The sequence below is a fragment of the Sinohyriopsis cumingii genome, chromosome 6 (assembly GCF_028554795.1).
Source record: "Sinohyriopsis cumingii isolate HCF-2022 chromosome 6, ASM2855479v2, whole genome shotgun sequence".
Classification (NCBI taxonomy): Eukaryota; Metazoa; Mollusca; class Bivalvia; order Unionida; family Unionidae; genus Sinohyriopsis; species Sinohyriopsis cumingii.
Window position 1 is genome coordinate 293265 of NC_142966.1, and position 23122 is coordinate 316386.

Genomic DNA, 23122 nt, shown 5'->3' on the forward strand with positions numbered 1-23122 from the left:
GACACATGAATTCCACTATTTTATGGAAGAACCATTATTTCTTATTTGTAGTGGAACAATGCATATTTGGATACTAATTTACTGTAAATCTAGTGAAAAACAAGGAAATACACAATATACTCCTTCATGAAATTTTTTATATTAAATAAAATATAATTAGTTTTCCTGCACATGGCTTCATACAGGTACACAATATATACACAACTAATCATGCAAATTAAAACTAAATAATTCTCTATTCCTGCTAAATTCTGCTTATTATAATCACTATAATTACTAGGCCTCACAGTGGCTCAGTGCTGTCTTACAATGTTACACCCGTTTCTACATTTTCATTTTGTTTGGTATCAACAGTTTCTCAATTCAGACAGTACCTCAGTCCTTTCACTATTGACATATCTGGATCAACAATTATGTGCAATTATTATATACAGACATACACATGTATGCTTTTAAGTCCCAAGTTTGCTCAAGAAAAAAAACACTGCGTACTCTGAATCACATACTTAAAGACATTTTCAGCTGAAGTAAAACACACAATGTACATTACATTACTATTACTCCAATTATATAACACCATTTCTTCCCCTCAAAACAAATCAAAGGCAAATTATCAAATGCAAATGCAATGGAAAGAAGTTTGTTTTAGAAAATGTTATTTCTCTCTGTACTGAGGCTGTTGCTGAGACATAAATTAGGATAGATTTACCTTATTACCTACTATACAAATGAAAGCAAATTGATAAAACCTAAACAGATAATACATGTACCATGTGATTGATAGCTTTGACAGCTATTTACAGTTGCCATAATCAACAGTCTAATGCTTCACTTGTAGATGTGTATTTTCCCTCCACTTGGCATTTGCTTTGACTGGTTATATAACATGTTAAAACTGAGTGTCAAAACAGTCTCCAGGGTATGTGGCAGACATTGTTTTAATCATTCCAGATTTCTTGGAATCTGGATCCAGGGTTTAGAATGACAAATTTAATTTACTAGATATAATATTTATGCAAAAGAAAACCAATAAATTGCCAAGAAAATTCTTATTGTATGGTCACATTGTTCTGTTTGAAAGAGTTCATATCAGCAATGTACTAAATGTAAGCAATTAGTGGATCAAATGCCATTACTGAAATAGGTCACTAATTTTAAATAAACTAAAAAAATTGAGAATGAACTAAATCCATTATGAAACAAAACACTTATGAGGCTAGTCTTAAAAGCATGTAATGACAATGATTTCAACTATTAAGGCTTTCATAATTGACCTTGCACTACCACAGTGGAGTGAAGAAGGTATGGGAACTGTAATTGTCAGTAAAGAATTAAGTTGGTCAATTCATGAAGAGTCATGTGAATGGCATATGATATGCCAACTCTGGTGCTTCACAGTTCTCTATCAGGCACTAATAAGATATGCATGGTTGACTCTGGAGATTCCTGATTAACAGGTCTTGATGACCTCGACCTTGGGTCAAAGTATGCAGTCTCCATACTTCCTATGCAGACACGTTAATTTCTTAGCATGGCCAACACAACTGATATTTAAGCCCCAAATTAGATGGAGAAACTGGAGTTATTGTGCATAAACAAAATTAGTACAGCCCTTTGGCATGCTTTATGGAAACATTAGTCAATTTCCAAAGATCTTTTATAATGTTGTCGAATAAAATATTTATTACGTTTTTAAAACCATCAGTGATCTGGAAATTTTAGTTGATTTCGACAAATTTGAAAAAATGATATATCTTGTCCACTCTGAGTCCATGTAATCCCACCACACACAGCTGGATCTGAATGATAAGTCATGTGAAACTGTTATGTGTAAAAAGAACTAAATGAGTGATATTTAAATATTTAATAGAAGCAATAAATCTACAAATCTCTATTTACTTCACAAGTACATATGGAATATTATGTGATACATTGTGCTTTAAAGGAATGGTGTACTGCAGAGACGAAGTAAACACTTTGCAATACCATCTCAATGGCCATGTGTAACTGTTTTCAGTTATTTTCTGATTTCCTTTTAAAACAGGCAATTGGTTACATACACCTTCACAACTATCATCAAACACTACAGTACAAAATATTGCCAAAAGGACATGCTAACAGTTTAAAGTATGTCTTTCACAATAATTTATGAGTAATGAGGAAAGCCCACATGCTCTGTATGACGTATGTAATTACAGTCAAGGCTATTACTATTTTAAGTTGTGTCTACTGGGCATTTACATGGTTAAATAATGTAGTCGATTTATGTGCTAGATCTTCAGTGCAACTCCGTGTATAACGTTGGGTTATCCTTTACTGTTGGCTTGGTAGAAGAACAGTGCACTGTAAACCAGTCGACTATAGAACACAGGCTGTGCACATTGATAATTGTCCCTGACATTACAAAACTGTCGCACCTATATTGAAAGGTGATCACAGGTGAGCTACGTAGTGTGTGAGGGACATTAACATTTCCTGAACGGATACGGCAACACAGGTTTAGAGATCAGTACGTTTTTGAAGTAATGACATGTAACATGGACTATTACTTTACCCACTGGAATGTACATTTCAGTAGTAACCTGGATATAAATGTGTGGACTGCAATTCAGGCAGTACAGGTATAGTACAGTAACTATAGAGGTCTGGGCAAGTGAAACTTTATCTAAAGCTTAACATTTAACATGATATCAGTTGTTGAATGTTAATAATAATTGTTATCTCATAAACTTAATACATGTATGTATGTGAACGTATAATACCTTAAAGTAATGACTCGCTCTGATGCTAGATATACATGTGTAAGCGTTTTACTTGAATCAAAATATTTGATATTTCTCTTCGATTTATCCTTCTGCATTTAAACATATATGTAATAACAACTGATATAATTACATGTTTACCAAATAAATTACAGACAGTAAAAAAAAAAAAAGTGATAGAATTTTATTTTAACGTTTATCGGTTGAATATCAGACATACTGCAACTGTGAATGGTCACGGTTGAGTCATAATATACCGCATGTTTGTTTTTTCTTCCGAAACTGAAAGGTACATAGTTAATTTTATCTAGGATATATGTGCCGCAAAAGCCTGCAGGAAATTGGCCGTCGATTATTGAGGATAGATCTGTCATGAGACGGGTTACAGTCTCGTATTATAAATATACCATATTTCGAGTTTAATTATTTAAAGCATAGACCACATAAACCAAAGCTAGCATGTAAATGCAAAGATAAAGGGGGGTGGGGGGGCGTACAAATAGCTTGTTTGATCCATGTTATAAAAATACGGCCAACACTCTAGTTTTCTGCATGACAAAATTTACAACAATGTTTCAATCACAACTGTATTGGAGCGTTAGACCAACGAGTTAAAATGGACGGTTGCTTGGCACGTGGAGCTTTTAACAGTGGCTTTAATAATCACGTGAAGTTATCCGGTCATTGTATTTTCTGTATTGTGTACACAATCTAAAATCACAAACCAGTGGACAACAGAGGCGTGAAACTTATATCGTGGACTTTTCAAAATCGTTTAGTTCAATGTTTGTGCTGCGTCCACCCACCCACCCCCAGCTAAGGCGGATTACTATAACAACAATAGTAAGACATAACTGCTATTCAAATGTATTGTGTAGCAAGGTGAATGCGCATACAACACCACCTTTACAACATGGTAAATCTGTCCGAAGGCCCTAAATGAAGCTAAAGAAACGTAAGTACCTTAAACAAAGCCAAGGACAACGTACCTATTTGGGACTTAATCCGAGAAAATTCAGCTGTGAGCTTTTACATGTGTAATTTAAATAAAATGACTCTAACGGTGGCATGCATTAAAAGATTATGTCACAATTCAGGACAAGTCATAGAAATATAAATATCTGAACCAAGGGTGCAGTGGCGTCTCAGTATGCCACTCAATTCCCCTCCCGACGTTATCTCGGCACAATGATATATATCCCATTTTGCTGCATAAATTTGGTTCTTTGTACCATGCTACTTACCGTAACTGATTTTTCTTGACATTGTGAGCTAAATTCCTTTTTGTTGTAGAACAATGTTTCAAGGATAGCACATACTTAAATTTTTATGTTTTACGTCATTTTTATTGTTTATTTTTAGGTATTTCATATCTACGTTTATTAAGATTTTATCTTCTTAAACTTGTTGTACATTTCCTCATTTTTGTACCTGTAGAACTTTACTTTTACAATATATCCATTATTGTATTGAGGTACGGTTAAAACCCAACAGACAAATCTAACTAATCTTTTTATGTGCTTTTTTGTGCACTACGGTGACACAGGCTTTATCAGAGTATTGGATGGCCAGTTATAACAAGGGTAACCTTTGTAGCCCCAATAAAGAATGCTGAAAACACGGAGCATTTGCTGTGACCCATTCTTAATGCCTATTCAGAATAGCCCTACAAGTAGATGATTTTTTTTTATCCGTAGTCAACAACAAAACAAAGCAGTCAGTGAATTATGACTAAAGATACAATGTGTGTATGAAAAGAGAATAAATGTCCATCTGATAGGCATTAGTTGGATGGACACTGCATTCTGTATCATAGAATTTAGGTCTGAACTTGTTATTGATAATGAGACCATGTACATGGAGGTGATACTCAGGTGAGCTGTCAATCATCATAGGTGTATAGTTCAGGATATACATCAATTTTAATATTAGGTTTTATGGATTTTAGTCTTTTAATGGTTCATTCATAGGTTATTTTTTACGATATATGTGTTTGCTAACAATATATTTATGAAGCATCTGAAAAATTGTTAAAATTGGTTACAATGTATCTCATTCAAAAAATTTAGTAAGGAAAAAATCAAGGTAAAGTATGTACATTTTTAAATTGTCAGCTTTGCATTTATGATGAATAAAAATTTTTTGTTTAAAATTAAGTGTGTATACTTTTGTTTTAGACTGGATTCAGCAAAATCATGGGATGAAGAAATCAGCTGTACAGCAAACACTGGTTGTATGGTTGGTTTTAAATGGCATTTTCAACACATATTGTCTATAACATGCCAAGAAAATGTGTGCCTTTCTCAAGCTTGCTTCTCTACCTGTGTTGGCCTGGATGGGTATCTCACCCACTGCCCATGGATTATTAGTCTAACACACAACATAAATAACACATTTCCCTGTACAATAGATCAGCCTTGATATATTCAGTGTCTTCCTGTAATAACAAGTCTATACTTCACTGTAATTATTATTCTATGCAAATGCAACAGTATATAATCATACCTGGCTGAGAAGGACAAAGCTGTGTGTCTGCATGCATTAACAAAACATTTACATAAACATGTAATTTTGTTCTTGGTTAGGTGTCTGGCTTTGTGGCCAGTGACCCCTCCATGCATCCATATACAGCTGAAATCAAAACTTGGTTTTCAGAGCTTCAGATTAAAATGTGAAAAAACTTATTACTGCACTGTAGCAGTTTTAAGTGGAACTTATCTGACATTGTATATATGTAGCCTTCTCATTTTCTGACAGAGTAAGATGCTGAATCAGAAAAGGCGGCCAAACAGTGCAGTGCAAACATTCGTTGAAATTAAACCCTGTAAAAATAGCTCAGACTTAAAAGTCAAATGTATTTTACCCTGCATGTTAGTTGACAGCAAGAAGATTGTATATGGTGTTACAGGGATTGTAAAGTTATGTTTAAACTTATCTTCAACAGAAAATCATACTTTTTGAGCAATGATTTTTATTTATTTTTTAAAATGGAATAAAGAATACATTGGATTCTTAAAATGCAGTTCATTTCTTACTGAATTTTTTTTAAAGGCATTAAGATTCCTGGTGGATTTTTTTCACAGTAAGTGTTGATGACTGGATCTTAAAATTATAAGGTGGCTTGTGAAAACTAGAATATCCGCAAAAATCAGTACAATATCATGCAGTTAAATTTAGTTATCCGATACATAAAAAATTTAATATATTTCACCTTCTGATGATTGTATGGCAGGGCCCATACATTTTTAAAAAACAAATGGACAGGGTTTTCTGAAGCTTTTGCCAACAATATACATATATACTATATACTGCAATGTATGTGCATTATTTTGATACAACTAAAATTAAGGATATGTTTCCCTCTTTATTTGAAAAACAAAGGGCCAAATTTGTTAAATACAGGAGACTTAATAAAGACAAAATGGCAGATCTTGCAAATTTATAGGATGTGCATTTCTCACACACTGGGATGATTTTCCTTCACAAAAATCTGGAGTAATTAGCAAGAATCCTGCAATTCCACACATTCTAGAATAGACACTGTAACCAGCATCCAAAAATAATCATTTATGTACAGCCTCCAAAGTGCTTTTTGTTTATTTGGACAAAAATACAGCTATATATGTACAGGCAGTCCTTTGTTCTAGTACTGAATAATATATAAATCTGTTTGAGGTTAAATTTGACTTTTGTATGTGATTTGGATTTTTAACATAGCTTTAACAATTTTTCAGTCATATCACTATGATGTCTGCAGTGTGGCAGTTTATAGTGATGTCTAGCTCTGGGGCATCATCTCGCAGACATGTAGCGTGATGTCCCACCCAGTCACATTATCCTGACACCAGGACAACCAGTCCTATCACTAACCTCGTAATGCTGAGCGCCAAGCGAGGAAGCTGATAGTACCATTTTTGTAAGTCTTTGGTAAGACTAGGCCGGGGATCGAACCCATTACTTCACTCATCCAAGGCAGACACTCTAACCACTAGGCCACCGGAGCAGTGACTTTTGTCAATGTAGTATTGAAGAAGGCAACGATGTTGTTGTTATAGGGTTCAACGCCATTTTTCAACACAAGATAGGCTGTACATTGTGGCTAGTATAAATGGTGGAGGAAGAGTCAAGGACTCCCCCTCAGAAAAAGAAGGCAATAAATTAACCTGTATTGGAAAATAACCATGTGTTGTCTGTGTCCTGAAAAAGTAATATGTGCTGGATAAACAAGGTATACTTGAAATGCAATGACAATTAAGAGTTTATCAAAGTTGGTGGCATGGTGGACCTCATATGGGAGGTTGCAGATTTGTCCTAGATAATTAAGAAACATAATAAGGCAATAAACACTACATAGATTTAAAGGTGAATACACTTATCTATTATTCTGATCTAATAAGCAAATTCATCTATATGTCACCACCTCTGACTGGCTCCTATTTTAATTCACCATAGCATGACATACTAGGAAAACAAGTAGCTGTACACAGACAAACTTGAGTACCTTTAATCAAAACATGTCCTTTACACATTATGGGCCAGCAACCTTCCTCACAATTAGGATAGCACAAATAAATGTTATCTACTTTAACCTGGTGGGTACATAAGAAAAGTTGTCAGTAGCTTCCCATGTGTCAGTGAATAATTTGTGTGTACTTCCTCAGATTTTCAAATATACTGCTCTCCATGTATAGCATGTCCTGTGCCGAAAAATGGAATAAACTCTACAAAACCAAATCCCTGCTACAAATTGGTTACTCTGGGCCTGGTCTTAAGTAATTCATGACAACAATTCCATAAAAATATTACCAGGTATCTATGCAGGTAAAAATGTATACCTGTTCTATCTGGGTTTTAATGAAGGGTGCTGACCCCAAAATTGTTACAAATAAATTTTGGGTTTTATCCTACCTTTTGACAGACTTCGTTAAAAAGTAGGGAGAATTACAGCCTTGAGACGGGACAGGACTTTCATATAATGCAAGGAATAAATGACCCAAAATGTTCCAAATGTTCAGTTGTTCATAACAGTAACTGGAACTCTCAGGGACAGGTTAAAGTACTGTCAATTGCAGGTAGCCTTAAAGGTAATTTTAAAGAGGGAGTAAATTATTTTGAGGAAGGCTGAAACTTTAATTTTGAAATGGGTAGCAAGTCTAATTAACAGAAGGTATGTTAATGACAACATAGACGTTTATGAATTTTTGACAGTTTGCCAACCGGTGTATCTGCTGTTCAAAATAATGTTTTTTTTTAATGGCATATTTTGGCAAAGTGTGGAAGTACACTAACAAAGCAAACCAATCATCACATTCTGCATATGCCAGAAAGTATGGCATGCAGTGCATATAAAAATTTATGTAATTTTAGCGATTTCTTTAACAGTAATTGAGATATTAAAGTTCCATATTGGTTAACAGTTTCTTAATCATAACTTTTCTTTTAATTTTTTAATTTACAGCCTGTTATGTCATTGGAAAAGGCAATTAGTTCCCATTCTCCTGGCATGATACAGCCAATATTTTAATGGTGTTGTTTAAAACAAAAAAAAATCAACCAACATGTTTTAAATAAAGTATTTCCACCTTTAAAAAAAAGTGCACCAGGAAACTAGTACAATTAATTTGTCCAAAAGTTGTTGCTGTAGGGTTTAACGCCATTTTTAAGCACACAATAGGCTATACATGGCAGCCATTATTAATGGTGGAGGAAGAACCCAGGAAAACCCCCGGAAAGAACCACTAACCCACGAGAAGCTACTGGCAAGCTTTCTCACATACCACATTAGCCGAATCATAGATTTGAACCCACGCAGACAGAGGTGAGATGGCAGTGATCTGTAATGCAGAGCGCTTTAGACCACTAGGCCAATGAGGGCCCCTTGTCCAAAAGTAGTGAGGTCCTAAGAGAATATTGACCAAAAATTGTGGGCCTTTTTGGCATTGGATAAATACAATACTGGCATGCCATTTTTATTTCTGATAGTAAAGCAAGCAGGGCTGGTGATGGTCTGCTGTCAATCTCAAATCACAAACTATAGCGTGCATTCTTTAGATATTTTATGCAAATAAAATTATAATGGCCCTAATATGCTAGTGCACAAAGTTATAGCAGATCTGGGTCTGTGCTGTTCAGCTGAGCCTTGCACATCAATCTTCGGTAAATGTGGTAACAGTCTGAAACCTAAGAGTATCTCACATAATCAACAATTTCCTACTTAATTTAAAACATGTATACTTGCTTATCAGCTGAGTAAATCTGCAAACAACAAAGATCCTGATCTGCCATCAATGTTGTTTGTTCCGCTGATTACTCCTATCAGACTGCACAGATCCAGATCTGCCTGCTATGATGCAGTGGCAGATCTAGGTCTGCACAATTTAAGTTGGGCTAAAGTTATAAATGAGTATATACAGTACCACACTCACTAAGCAGACTCTTCTGTCTATAATGGCCAAGTTCAAGTTCTTGTAAAAGGCAACTGGTTCCCATTTTCTTGGCATAATAAAACAAATATCTTTTACTGTGGTGTTCAAAAAAAAACAATCAACCAATCTGTCTTAAAAAGTATTTCCACCAAAAGAGCAGCAGGAACCAGTATAATGATTTTGTCAAAAAGTATGGGGTGGGATATGCTTTGAATTGTACAAACTTGTTACATCAACTCTGATGGACTAGATGATGACAAAGAATATTGCTAAAAAGACGTATGTTATGTGTTTTCTGTATCATTTATTTTCAGTTGAACTTTGTTTTAACTTGAATTCTGTGACAAAATTTAATGCTCATTCATTAGCTTTTAAGTTTTTACTCTCATTCATAAGTTTTGCACTGTACTGAATTATACATAAAACATATATTTAATGAAAACCTGGCACCTGCATGAAAAATATATGGGTATGCTGGTTACATCTAGGAAGTACTAACAGAACATACAAAATAATAATAGTTAACAAGGATGTATGCATTAAATATACATTTGTTCATCATACAAATATGATTTCACAAAATGTTTTATCTGTTCAGTGCTGCACACAGGTGATTGATGTGAGTTTAATGTAAAAAAAAAAAAAAAAAAAAAGAAGCAATAACCAGAAGAAACAATTATTCCAAGTGAGAAAAACGAGTCTCATTTATAGTATGACTGTGCCCTTTGTCAGAAGGGGTCATTAAAGTTTTGTCACTCATTATGATTTTTTTCCTTCAGGTTATTTATTTTTCTTCTTTCTTCAATATTAAGCTCACGCTGAGCACATATGTTCAATGCAGTATGAAAGGAACTATTTAAAGATATTTTTTTTTCTTTCTTCTTCACGTTTGTGAGAAAGACTATTTTTTAAAAAGTTATTTTGGGATTGGAAAATTCACAGCCCTCAACCAACCCACCACTGAAATATATACGGTTGACTCTAATGGTAAACTTTAGGTGCTTGCGGGTTAATCTGAACTTTGATATCATACACATTTTGACCCCCGTGTAACCTTTGGCTTACTTTTTCATTTATTATAGTTTTGGTAAAGTGATAAAATTCTCTCGTAGCGTGTCCGTTATTCGAACACGGACCATTTCCGTCCAAATTACGAACTTGTGCATACGGACATCAATGTTCTATCACTCTATGTAATTTGTCAATGTTCACATCGGCGATGACGAACACTGAACGCGAATGACATAAGCGTGACATCTTATGGTATCTAATAGTCAAGCATTGCAGTCAACTGATGATTTAGAACTCTAATATTGCTAGTCGCTAAAATATCGTCTTTTCAGTGTCATTATATTATAGTGCCTTGCATGAATTAAGAAGACAGGTTGATCAGTAACTCCAATGGCAACTTCAATTTCAAATTTGTTTCGTTTAATTAAATGAAATGGCCCGAATGTACAAATTCACTCGAGTTATGTGAACGCTTGCTCAGACTTTTACTGCAACAAAGTAAGCGGCTAAGGAGGAAGAGGTCCGTGCATACGCTGATGTAGGTTATATATACAATTACAGAACAGTAATAATATTGTGTATATTCATATTTGTTTTCTCTCGTATTATAAAAAATATTAAATAGTACTTTGAGTAAAGAAAATCAGAGTAATTCTTTTTCTTTTCTTTGTTTTAAGAAAGGCATCATGAGTAACCAATCAAAATTAAATCCACCTGTACATGTATTTAAAAAAAGAATATGTGATAACAAGGTAGGCTGCCATGGACTCTTCCGTTTTAACGCACTTAAGCATTTATTTTCACCTTTTCAGAGATATACTCATTTCATGGACATACTTCTCGCTGTTTTAGAACTTTAGTTATTTAAGCAAAATATAGATAACAAATGGCAATAATTATTATATTTCCTCATGCTCTTCTTGGTATGTTTCCCAACAGAATATTTCTGATAGTAAAGTTCGTGTATTACGTCACCCATTTTTACGCACTTTACATATCTAATGGGTCACTTATGTTCTAGTAAAACTATCACATTACATAAACTATCATTGCCACAAGAAGGGCACGTAAAGGTGAGTACATCTCCTATTAACGTGTTGTTACTTAAAATGACTAATGGCAGTACATTATTTGTTTGCTTTAAGAGTGATATTAAGATATTAAGAGATACCTGGCCAGTTAGAGGTTTGGTGGTGGTGGTGGGGGGGGAATCCCATTAAATTTTAAAATGTCCTGTTCTTAATTTTGTATTGTTTTCATATAGGAAAATAGATCAATGACCTATCACAAGGCCCCACTGGTTTTTCTAAAGCTAAGCATTATTCCTGCTCATTGCCTAGATCTTACAGTATAAAACTGCAAATAATGTAAATTTGGATCTTCTATTGCCTAATGTACAGATTGCTAGAAACCAAAAGTATGAAATGGTCATCGTAGATCCTGACCTGCTGACATGTATATGATAGTAGATCTGGTTCAGTATACAGTGTTTACAGCTGTGTGTGTGATATATACAAGAAAATACAGTATGTAGTGTTTTATCTCCCCAACTATATCTGACTGACAGCTGCTGCAGCTGAAAGTACCATAGTAAAAATTATACAGCCAGCAGTCAGTCATAGGAGTGGCAGTACTTACAATCTATTACACCTTTTTTTAAGGAGACTGCATCTGCCACACATTATCAGTCAGTTGCAGGAAGTGTAATTACCAAATGACCTGAAGCTTGTGTTGGATAGAGATTTAGCATGATTTTTCTCTGATTAAGCATCAAATAGAAAAGGCTATGTCATTTTATATACTACACATGGCTCAAGGGTATTGGATCCATCATACAAGTCTGTATCAGATTCCTCAGATGACCACATACTATTTAATTTATAACATCATTAAGGTGTGGATTTATCATGAAGTTCAACTTGTTCTTACACACAAACTGATGCTTTTCATATATCATTCTCAAATGGTTGGTATTATGTTCAAATGGTATTTCATCTGAGGTAGCAGACATATTAATGGTTAGTTCAATAGTTGGCAAGGAACAGTGTTTTATGGTTTATCTGCAATGGTATATAATTATTATACATTACCAAACTGTTGGGGGGGGGGCATGTGTTCACAGGCACTCACCATTACAGATCACACAAACACATTAAATATGTTCATCTAACTGCATGAAACACTCATACTAATTTAAATTAGGAAGAATTCTAATTCTAATATAACAAGTAATAGTATATAGAAATTCCTAACATTTTTATGATATGTCTATATACAGGTGTCTTATCTCTTTCAGAATCAAGCAGCACATAAAGACCCATACTTAGGCACTGCATATGCTACAGTGTGTGATGACTCCCTTTAGCCAAACAGAAGCAGTAGCAGCCAGGGGATACTTTCCTAGTTATTGATGTCATTTAGATTGATTCTTCATATGTACAAGGAGAGATTTCTTAAGGATCAAGACAGCCACTGGTATTCCTCTTCTAGGACCAAAGTCTACCCCAGAAGTTGCTGGTGGCAATTGTGGATGAATGCTTCAGTTGCTTTATTGGCCTTTGATGACATTTTGCTATCTTAAATTATAACACAATGAATTTATGTGAAATGTGATTGAAATTCTTTGGATTTTTCAAGAAAGAAGGAAATACTCCATTGTTTGTTTACATATTCAGGATATTCTGTGTTAATACAGATTGTCTGCATGTGATGTAAGTCACAGTACATGTTTGTTTATTCAGAGAGTAAATTCACTATATCATGTAATGTTGTATCTGCAGTGATGATACTGAAAACTTCTTTCACATATCTCTTTACGTGCATTATGTATTAGCAATGAGATGATGTCACTTTTCAAGTTAAAATTTGCTGGATTAATGAATCATAAATCAAAACAACCCATCTGATTAGTGAACCACTGTTACAAAAAGATCACCTCAACTTTGCAAGCGTTCTGATCATTCCAATGGCAAGTACATTTTTTGCTACAGCAATGTGCCACCTACTTGTACTTGTTATGTTCCTCGTAGTAGTGATTCCAGGAGAATCTTTGAATTTTTTCTGCCAAGTACCTTACAATCATGACAATCATTTAATAGCGAATTGCTCTGGGCAGGACCTAAATCACATTCCTCCAAATCTAGATCACAACATAAAAGTTCTGGACCTGAGTAATAATCAAATGAATGTTCTGAATGATAAGAGTTTTGTCAAATATGAATCTCTGGAAGTACTTTATCTTAAAAACAACTCTCTGTCTAGTATTTCTTCACGTGCATTTGCAGGTTTGAGGAGCTTACTGTATCTGGATTTAGCAAGTAATAACCTAAATGTTGTCCCTAGCAATACATTTGTGGATCTATCTTCCTTATTAACATTGTCCCTGAGAGGCAATAAGATAAGCAAAATAAGGAAGCAGACCTTTGTGAACATGACATCTCTAACAAGCTTGTTCCTTGATGGAAACCATATTGAATACATAGATCCCCAAGCATTTCAAAGTTTGAGCAGTCTTCAAAAGTTAGAACTACAGAATAATATATTAAGAAGACTAGAGCCAGAGATTGTGCAATATTTCACTCCAGTTCTGAAGGAAATTAAGCTGTATAAAAACCCATGGGTTTGTGATTGTTCATTGCGATGGCTATTTGACTGGCTGCGTAATGCAAGTTTAAGTGACAGCCAGATGCTGAGATGGCGATTTAATGAGGATGAACCTATATGCTACGGACCTTCATTGGTAAAGGATAGGCCATTTTCTACATTAAATAGAGACATGTTTCTGTGCCGAATCATCATGTACTCCAGTGGTAGCTCAATGTTACTCCATTCAGGGGAAAAGGCTAAATTATTTTGCAAATATTTATCAGATCCACCTGTCCCAGTCATATGGAAAAAAGATAACCATGTTTTAAATATAGCAGAAAACACAAAAAAGTATACTATTCAGATAGAGGGAACAACAATGATAAGCAATACATTAATCATTGAGGACTTCAGTCGAGAAGATATTGGAGAGTACCAGTGTTATGTTGAAAACCAATTGGGGCCTGCTTTCATCTCATTTCTTGTAACACTACACGGTGTGGACCCTGAAACTGTAATGCTTCCAGTGGAGACCAGTACTGATGCAAAATCTGGAAACAATGTTAAAGAAGCCATCATTGCCTCCTGTGTGATTGGAGGAATTGTCTTCTTGCTCTTTGCGACTGGGCTTGTAATATTTGTGACTATTCGGTGTAAAAGATATAGACATAAAAAGCGAGAAGCAATTCAGCTTACTTTTGAGGAGCATCTTAAAGCCAATGGCATTTTAGAATCTAATCCCAAAAATGAACCACTGACATACGATGATGTCTATATTCCTGATCAGTCTGAATCCAATGAGCCAGAGGAGCATGAGTCTATGTATGACTCATTACAGAAACCACAAAATTTGAGCGCCATCAATGCAAACACTTACGTATCATTTAAAACTGAGTTTTCTGAACCAGAAGACATAGCTCATATATACAAAACTCAGAGCCACCCCCAAAACAAAGGAAGTGATGATTCCCAGTGTGAATCAACGTCACCTTTGTTAGAAAATGTTTCTCCCATTCTACACGATTCAATGGAACATTACCTAGAATCTACAATATACACACCACGAATGTCATCAAAGATCAACATATTTCCAATCAGTTATTTAAACTCCTCACCAAACTATGACAGTTTTACACTGGATAGAACTAGAACATTACCAAACGGAGTGTCCTTTTCTTCGCGGACACCTCCTTTGTCTCGAACACTGGGGGTTGTGCCAAATTATAAAAGTGCTTCAGTAGGAAATTTAGGACTAGTGCCACCAAAGAAACCTCCTCGCATTTTCCATTCTAGAGACAGCATGTCATTTTCTCATGGTAGTCAAAATGGGGACCAAGAAAGTGTAGCTAAACTTTCATTACCAAAGCCTGGATCAGTGGACAGCTATGGAACTGCCGTGTAATTCTCAGACTATGTCAACAGTGTTTGGAATTACTTTCAAGTATTATTATATGTAAGATATATGTGACTGATGCTTGCACAAGCGAAAAAGTGTAGTTTTTAAAAAAAATTGAATTTATTTCCAAAGGGCTGAATGTTGAATGCCACTTTATATTATATCGGTGTAACTTTTATTTCATATGACACCTTCAACTGTATATAAGCTGGGAAAAAAGAGTTTTAAAACATAAATATTTTAACTGCTATCTCTTTTATTCATCCAGTCAACGCTGATTAAAACATAAATTAGAAGGTTTTTGTTTGTTGAAGATTTTTGGTGGACAGTGTTGCTCTGAGTTGATACAGATAAGTAACAGACATAAAAGTGCAGTCTTTGCCTTTAACATGGATTGATCCGGTTTGTAGTAATATTTACATCATCTTAAATTTCTCCCTGAATATAGTCGTTGTGACAAGTTTCTATTTTGTAATCAGAAAGGAAAGAAACAGTGACAAAGATTGTTACGGTTAGTTTGTTTTTATGAGTTTAATGCCATTTTTCAGCATATGAAATGCTATACATAGTGACCTGCATATTTAGTTGAGTAAGAATCCGGGAAGGACATCAAACCCATGGGAAATTACTGGCAAGCTTTCTCATATACACATGTTGGCGAAGCCCAAGATTTAAGCCCATGTGGGCTGAGGTGAGACTAGGTGCCAGTCATCTGTGAAGGCGAGCACCTTAGACCACTTGGCCCCGTTTGGTCAGAACATCCACAGCTAACTTCTCAAAAAGATTCCATCTAACAGTATGTAACAGTTCATAAATGGGTGTCACTCATCAGATGACAGTTTTGCAGAATTCAACAATTTCATGTAAAAATCAAGTCTGTAACCATGCCCAGTTACTCTGAAGTGTGAAATAATACAAATTACCCATAGTCTGCCTTCAAGCCCATCCCCATGAAAATCTAATATGTTCTTTATTTATCCTTTATCCATTTGGGGCTATCAGTGTTGAGAACTCTGTAATCTGTACGTTTCTTTAAAGGTAGTAATTTATTTTAAATTGGTCTGTGATTTACAAAGTTAACTGTTTTTGGCGACAGCAATACAGTTCAAAATTTGTTAACACTGCTATGATAAAAGATAGTGATCTATGATATTTCTGAAGTACATTTTATCTCACAGAACCAAATATATGGGAAATCATCAACAAACACAAAATAGATAGTGATATATTCAGGTAGGTAAAGTGATGTCATACTTTCTTTCAATTAAGAGAATTTTTTACATGCAGTCTCATCAATGTAATTTAGTGGAAAAGAACATGTCATATTAATTTTTTTCACATGGCATAGGTGTTCAATATTGATTATATACTTAGTTCTTCTGCAAAAATGTCAAAATGGCACAATTTTCATCTAATCAGCAGTGTTAATTTATGTCCCTTTTATATGTAACCCATGTGACAAGTTGTTGGTGGCCATCCTGAGCAAATTGTCACTAGCACTTTTCTATCAATCAAAAATACAAACATTATTGCCAAAACACTTGCAGGAGTATGGTTGGATTGAGCTTACAAAAGTTAGGGATAACTGAGTAAAATAAATGGCAACTTGTATGTTCTATTAAGATGGTACTATTTTGAGAAGCTTATGGTTGTCATTCTGAAAAAACATTGTCACTGGTACTAAATTCTGTCAGATTACAAGAAAAAGGGTATGATTGAAAAACACGCAGAAATGTTTTAACAGAGTTTACTAAGTCAATATATGAGGAAATTTAGCTGAAATAAAATCATTTTGTACTATAAGGAGTTTTGATTGTAAAGCATATTTTTTTGGCAAATTTCAAATTCAGCATGAAATTGTATGTGCTTGACTGCTATCAGAAAGAACTACTTTTTTGGGAAAATCAGTCATCTCACAAGTTTGTAAGTAATTAAATATATCCAGAATGTATTCTTTTATAAGATGACATTCATTAGGTTTTAAGATGTGAAAAGGGAAGAGTTTTACATGCAGAAAATATTTTGAGTGACCTCAAACACTTAGTAACAAATGTACAGTACCATCTTGTTAATCTATGTTCTACAGACATCCTTATAATTCTATCCATCTACAAAACAATAGCAAGATTATAGGTTAGTTTGCCAAGTCTGCCATATGTATTCAAGTATTACATACAGTTTGTTCACCCTCCAGTTGACAGGAAAATAATGACCATGCAAAGCTACATGGTCAGTTCAGTTTATTCTTTCTTGCTTGCACATTCTTGGATAATTATTCTTTCTTGCTTGCACAAGCATGGATATATTCTTTCTTGCTTGCACAAGCTTGGATATATTCTTTCTTGCTTGCACATTCTTGGATATACAAGTACTGGTATGCAAGGAAGGAACATTTTAAGAAATCTCAAACCTGGACAAAGAGTGTATTTACCTAAATCTAAAAAAAATATTTCATATGAAATTCAGAAAGCCATGGCTGCAGGACTGCCACTCTAATGGGCAAGGGTTGGAAACCTATCCCCGACCAGACCCCATGGTTGATTGACAATTTTCTGGGCAAGCCAATTTTAACTCCAATTGTCTCAATACTGTGTAATTGTTGACTTTCTATTTAACACCTATCAAATAAGCACATGGCATTTAACCTCACCATCATATTGTAGTCAAACAATAGCTGGGCAAATTCATATTTTCTGCAGAGATTGTTGACTATCACTTGGTGTTCTTGTACTCCGATATACAATACTCAGATTGAATAAACAGAAAACTTAACATATGTATCTTTTATAAAGTGTGACAACAGACCATTCCTAAGAAGTTTAAATTTATACAAGATTCAACTAAAATATACAGAATCATGAAGTTTTCTTATGAAAGTTTAAAATTAACTTCTAATCTTCGAACCATACCAAATCTGGCATTAAATTCACCAATATAGTAGTAAGGTTAGACAAGACTAAAATTTCAACAAATCTAATTACTGAACTTTAAACTAAAATTTAAGTCGAGACTCTAGTACATTTTGGTGAAAATCAAGGCCTGGTCATAATAAACCACTATATAGTTTTTACTTGTGTAAGTAAAACAAAATTTTTGACCAGTTTTAAGTTTATAACAGTTACAATAAACTGGAAATTTCATGTAGTTGCACTTTTTTCCACAGAGCATTGTGTTTTCGTAGATTTTATGATGGATACTGATATTAATGTAAATAAATAACCTAAAATGTGTGTGCCATCTAATTTTCTGGTATATCCATCCATTATTGTAACTACTAAAAAAAAACTGTTTTTCATCACTATGAAATATGATGCACACACATAAAAATGGAATGAGTGCAGATGTTGTTAAAAGTTTATAATAATGGAATGAGTGTAGATTATGTTAAAAGTTTATTTCATCCAGATTATACATTTAATGGGAGTTATGAAGAATCAACTGGCCACAAATTGGGAGCTCAGTGTGTTATGCCCTCACTCACTCTGACAGCTGTTATCTGAGATGAGATTACTGGAAGCATGTTGGACATCAACTGAAGCTGAGAGCAGCCTTCAGCTCTACTGTTTACCTTCTTAACCTGGCATTCATAAAAGCCTAATCATTTCTTTCATAGGGGAATGGCCCTGGACCAATTTGATATAACTATCATTTAACAGAGTGCCCTAAGCATAGGCAAACAAAACCATTAATTACAATCTTATCTTTATTATATAGAATGCCTAGCCCACATGAAATGGCACACCACAATGAAGAGACAAAAGAGAATATCAATATACATATATACTGCCTACCGCAATGATGATAAACTGAATTTTCATGGGAAGGGGATAATATAATATGAATGTGGTTCAATATTTGAGGAATCGGTTTCATGTTAAATTTCTAAATCAAGAAGCAGACAAAAACAGCTGCAGAGCAATTATTTCAAATTTCCTGAGGTCATTTTTACACTCAATTTTGAAACAAAATGCAAGGTGCATGGCAGAGCCTTCTTTAGAATTCTGAATCATTAATTCAAAGACAAAAGGTGTTCAGAATTCCAAAAGGTATAGATTAAATCACCTATTCCTAAACATTTCAAACCTATGACCTATTAGTTTTTATAATAGGTCTTTCTTGACTGGGGGGGGGGATTACTGTTTCTACTTCGGTTATATTAATCCTTAACTTGTTATAAGCTCTCAATTTTTTTAATTGTAAACAGCATTGCATTGGTGTCATAATACAATTATCTTGACAACACAGTGATGTTAGTTCATAAAAGTTAAAAAGATGATGACCAGTAATCCAGTAAGGAATTTTTTAGAATGGGGATGGCAAAGGCTGATGATAAAATTTTAGAACTTCTGCTTTTTACATGTGGAATGGGTCAAAAGCATTTTCATTTATTTAAATTAAATGAACAAAATATAAATAAAACAAATAACCAATAAAAGTTGTACTGATCAGGAGAGGCAGTGGGAAGGATGGAGATTTGATTACAAGTTGAAGGAACAACAGCCTAATCACTGAATAGAAGTATTGTTTCTGTTGAGAAAAATCTTGTACTGTTAAAAGTTTGTAGAGTGTTTAGAATAGAATTAGATGATCATGTTCCCTTAAGAACTCACTTTGTAAATCAGCGTTTGGATAAAATCATGAAAGCTGAGTCCAGGATTCTATACTCGAGGCTCATGAAGTATGAGCGCAAGTCGCTACCAAAAGATTTTCAGTGATGTAAGCAACCTCATTCACCAAGACTTAACAGTGAACAAAACTGATTACTTTTCATAATATTAACCAAAAAGGATAAATATGCATTAGGATGATTAAATATAAAATAGATGCTTATTCAGCTTAATTTATCATAATAACATTATCCTGTATGCCATCTGAGAAGTCCAATTACCTTCATCCTCTCAGTTTGACAAAACGGAAAAGACTGTAAAATTAAGATAATAAAATTCCATAAATATTTTATGCCTGATGTCAAGGTGTGTCTACAAAGTTCTGTTTCCATGAAAATGAATTCACTTCCTTTCTCTATACTTTTTCATCAGTAACATAATTCCTTAGGTAACTGGCTCAGTTCAGTATTCCTCTACCTTCCAATTACAGATAAAATCTCTCAATCATCATGTCATTGTGTTCATGGAGGGGGCAAAGATTACATCTGGTGTCAAAATAGTCCAGATGCCTGCTCTGCAAAACCAGCCCAGGGAGCTGTATTAATCTTTCAGCAACAATCTAAGATACCCCACATCTTTCTAGCCCCTAGGAATAGGTAAAGGATCCACTTCATTCCCCTGGTATATTTAGTTAACCAACAAAGTATCTACTGATCCACTATCTAACTGAATGTCCTTGAAGGAAACTGATCCAATCTGATCCCTTGCTACTGTATACACTCGCTTATATGACAAGTCCAACTGCATTTCACAGATCCAGATCTGCCATTAGATTACGTGCCAGCAGATCTGGGTCTGTACAGTTTGTTAGGAGTTATCAGTTGAACAAACAGCCTTGACCTTGATCTAAAGACACATTATGCTAAGGCAGATCATGAATAAGGTCAAGAGCTCTCTTTGCTGATTTCTGAGTTTGCTTGCTATGGGGCTGATCAAAAACCTTTGGCAGACAAGGACATCATCTCCAGTGAACAAAAATAATATATATTAGGCAGCAAGCCAAAGAATGGGCAGGACTTAAATACACAGTGCAATTTTGCTTCTTCAATTACATTCAGCATCTTTCACAAACTTTCTTCATAGCATTGCTGAAATGTAAAATTTCTTGTAAAAGCCATATTTCTCTTTGTTCATCAGCAGAAATGAATTCCTGGATGCTAGTCAGAAGTAATGTCAAGAACCAGAAATGTTTCAGATTCTATTGTTATGTATGAATAAAGGATTTTCTTATTGTTTTTTAAGTGTGGCATAGGGCCTTTTCATTGGAAAAAAAACACATAAACACGCTAAATACTGGTTTTCCATATTTTTTATATTATTTTCATTTTTCAATAGGATATACAAGATTTTACTTGACCTCTTATCTGAATCTGCGGCCTATCTCTCTGCAATTATGGATTTTTTGGTAAAAGTTTGAAAAATTTACATCCTTTTGATTAGAAATATGGCTCAAATGCATTATTTTGTGACTATATAGTATATCTAATTAATGTTGCTCAATGATGAAATGTGAAAATGTAATAATGTGCCAAGTATCAAAGCAACACCCTAGATCATGAATGAATTTACACAGAGATAGTGTTATTTGCTTTGTTTTATCAGATGACGATCAAGAGATGTTAATATTTTTGTACTGTTGTGCAAAACGCCATGTACTTCTGAAAGACTAAAATTGGATCAGAAATGTTTTGTCAATGAACTGTTTGTGAAATAAATGTTTAAAACACATAAATTTATGTAATTGTATTTTCTCTAATTTTTCTTCCCATTAAGCCCAATGAAAAACTGCATGATTTATTCTTGTTAATATTTATAAAGTGATGTTAAATTTGAATATTTAACATGCGTCATGGCACAGTACTGATTCACGGTATATTCTGTGTATGCTAATAATATCCCTTTTAATATTTAACATTACAGCCATTATGTCCATATAATATATAGGAAAATAAAATGTCAACTTTCAAAGCCAAAGCTGTAAATATTCATCAGGTTGATTACAGCAGATCAATTTGTTATGCAATTTCTGGCTAAATTACTAAATAATATTCCATAAATAGTTGTCATCCTTCATTTGGAATTGACAGTCCAGTAGTTTCACTGTAATTAATTTGAAAATAAATTATACTATTATAACATGTACTTTTATAAATCTTGTAAATTTGATTATTTTTCTGAGAATGTTTTATGTTTGAACATTGTTTTTTTTAAATAAATAATTTTATTTTAATTTATAGAACTGTAGCTATCACATTCTTAAAGATAATCATACCATCACAACCCTTTTGTCACAAATGCATACAAACACACGCACACACACACAAAGAATTCTTTTGGGTACACTTTCCATAAAACAAGACTAACTTGCACATTTAAAAACCGATTGCTGTCAAAATTTGTGATTCATTACTATGAAAAGAATTTTTTTCATTTTATTGAATTCTGAATATAGTGATTTAATCATTTTTCTTTATAAATCTGTTGTATCTGTAAGAATGATAATAAGTGAACAAGTGGTCTTGTGTTGGATGTATCAAATAAAATGTGGAATGGCATTCCCTTTTATTGATAATTTATCTCTTTTTGGGTATTAATTATTTACCAAGACCTGCACCTTCTGGGGTATAATGAATGCCCATGGCAGAGCTTTACAAATCCAATCTCCTTATGCACTGGATGAGCTCAGCTTCATGTTGGGCCAGTCCAATAAATCTGCCCCTAGACCTCTTGAGTTACAGTCAACTAATGGACCCTTTCAGCAATATGTGGAGAATATTTTTTTAATCAAATCCTATGCCTGGTAATGTGTAATTCCATAACCCTACATTCTGTGGCCATTTCTAATTTTGTGGCAACATACTGCTGCTCCATCAGCTATGGTAACCAGCCCAATGGGACTTCACTCATTCACTCATTTTAAATTTTCCAACAAAATTCAGGGATACTCACGTCATATGACTTCAGTAACAGAAACTTTGAAATGGGTGAATAAGCAGAAGTCACATTAGATTGAGTTCTATAACCTGATTAATTATTAACTCATATTTATTTAATTTTTTTATTTATTTTTTGTTGCTTTAGTTACAATATGCTGTCATATTTTTAGGCAGGCTCACCCCCACCCCACAAAGCAAGTTTAATTTTACAGTCAGCTTGCCCTGGCAAGCTTGAATGAGCTAACTTTTATAAAAGTTGTAAAGATCTGTCCTAGGGCAGGAAATGTGTTCTTCTACATATATGGCATTTATTGGCAAAACAATTATAACACACACTTAT

The 23122-nt window shown here is 34.1% G+C and overlaps 2 protein-coding genes across 4 annotated transcripts in view; one reads left to right on the plus strand and one right to left on the minus strand.

Annotated features, from left to right (window-relative positions):
* LOC149796251 (protein YIPF5-like) overlaps positions 1–23122 on the minus strand; it is a 189076-nt gene that overhangs the window by 123547 nt on the left and 42407 nt on the right. The gene's annotated exons all lie outside the window — the stretch shown is intronic.
* LOC149796252 (uncharacterized) lies at positions 2292–21582 on the plus strand. 3 transcript variants are annotated; one of them, XM_089960887.1, is made up of 2 exons: positions 2292–2621; positions 12495–21582. In XM_089960887.1, exon 2 carries the CDS (start codon positions 13164–13166, stop codon positions 15183–15185), a length of 2022 nt encoding a protein of 673 aa, XP_089817013.1. In that variant the 5' UTR covers positions 2292–2621; positions 12495–13163; the 3' UTR covers positions 15186–21582. The 3 variants fall into 3 exon arrangements, with proteins under 3 accessions (XP_089817013.1, XP_089817014.1, XP_089817015.1); XM_089960888.1 differs by having other exon boundaries at positions 2292–2509; XM_089960889.1 differs by having other exon boundaries at positions 2294–2439.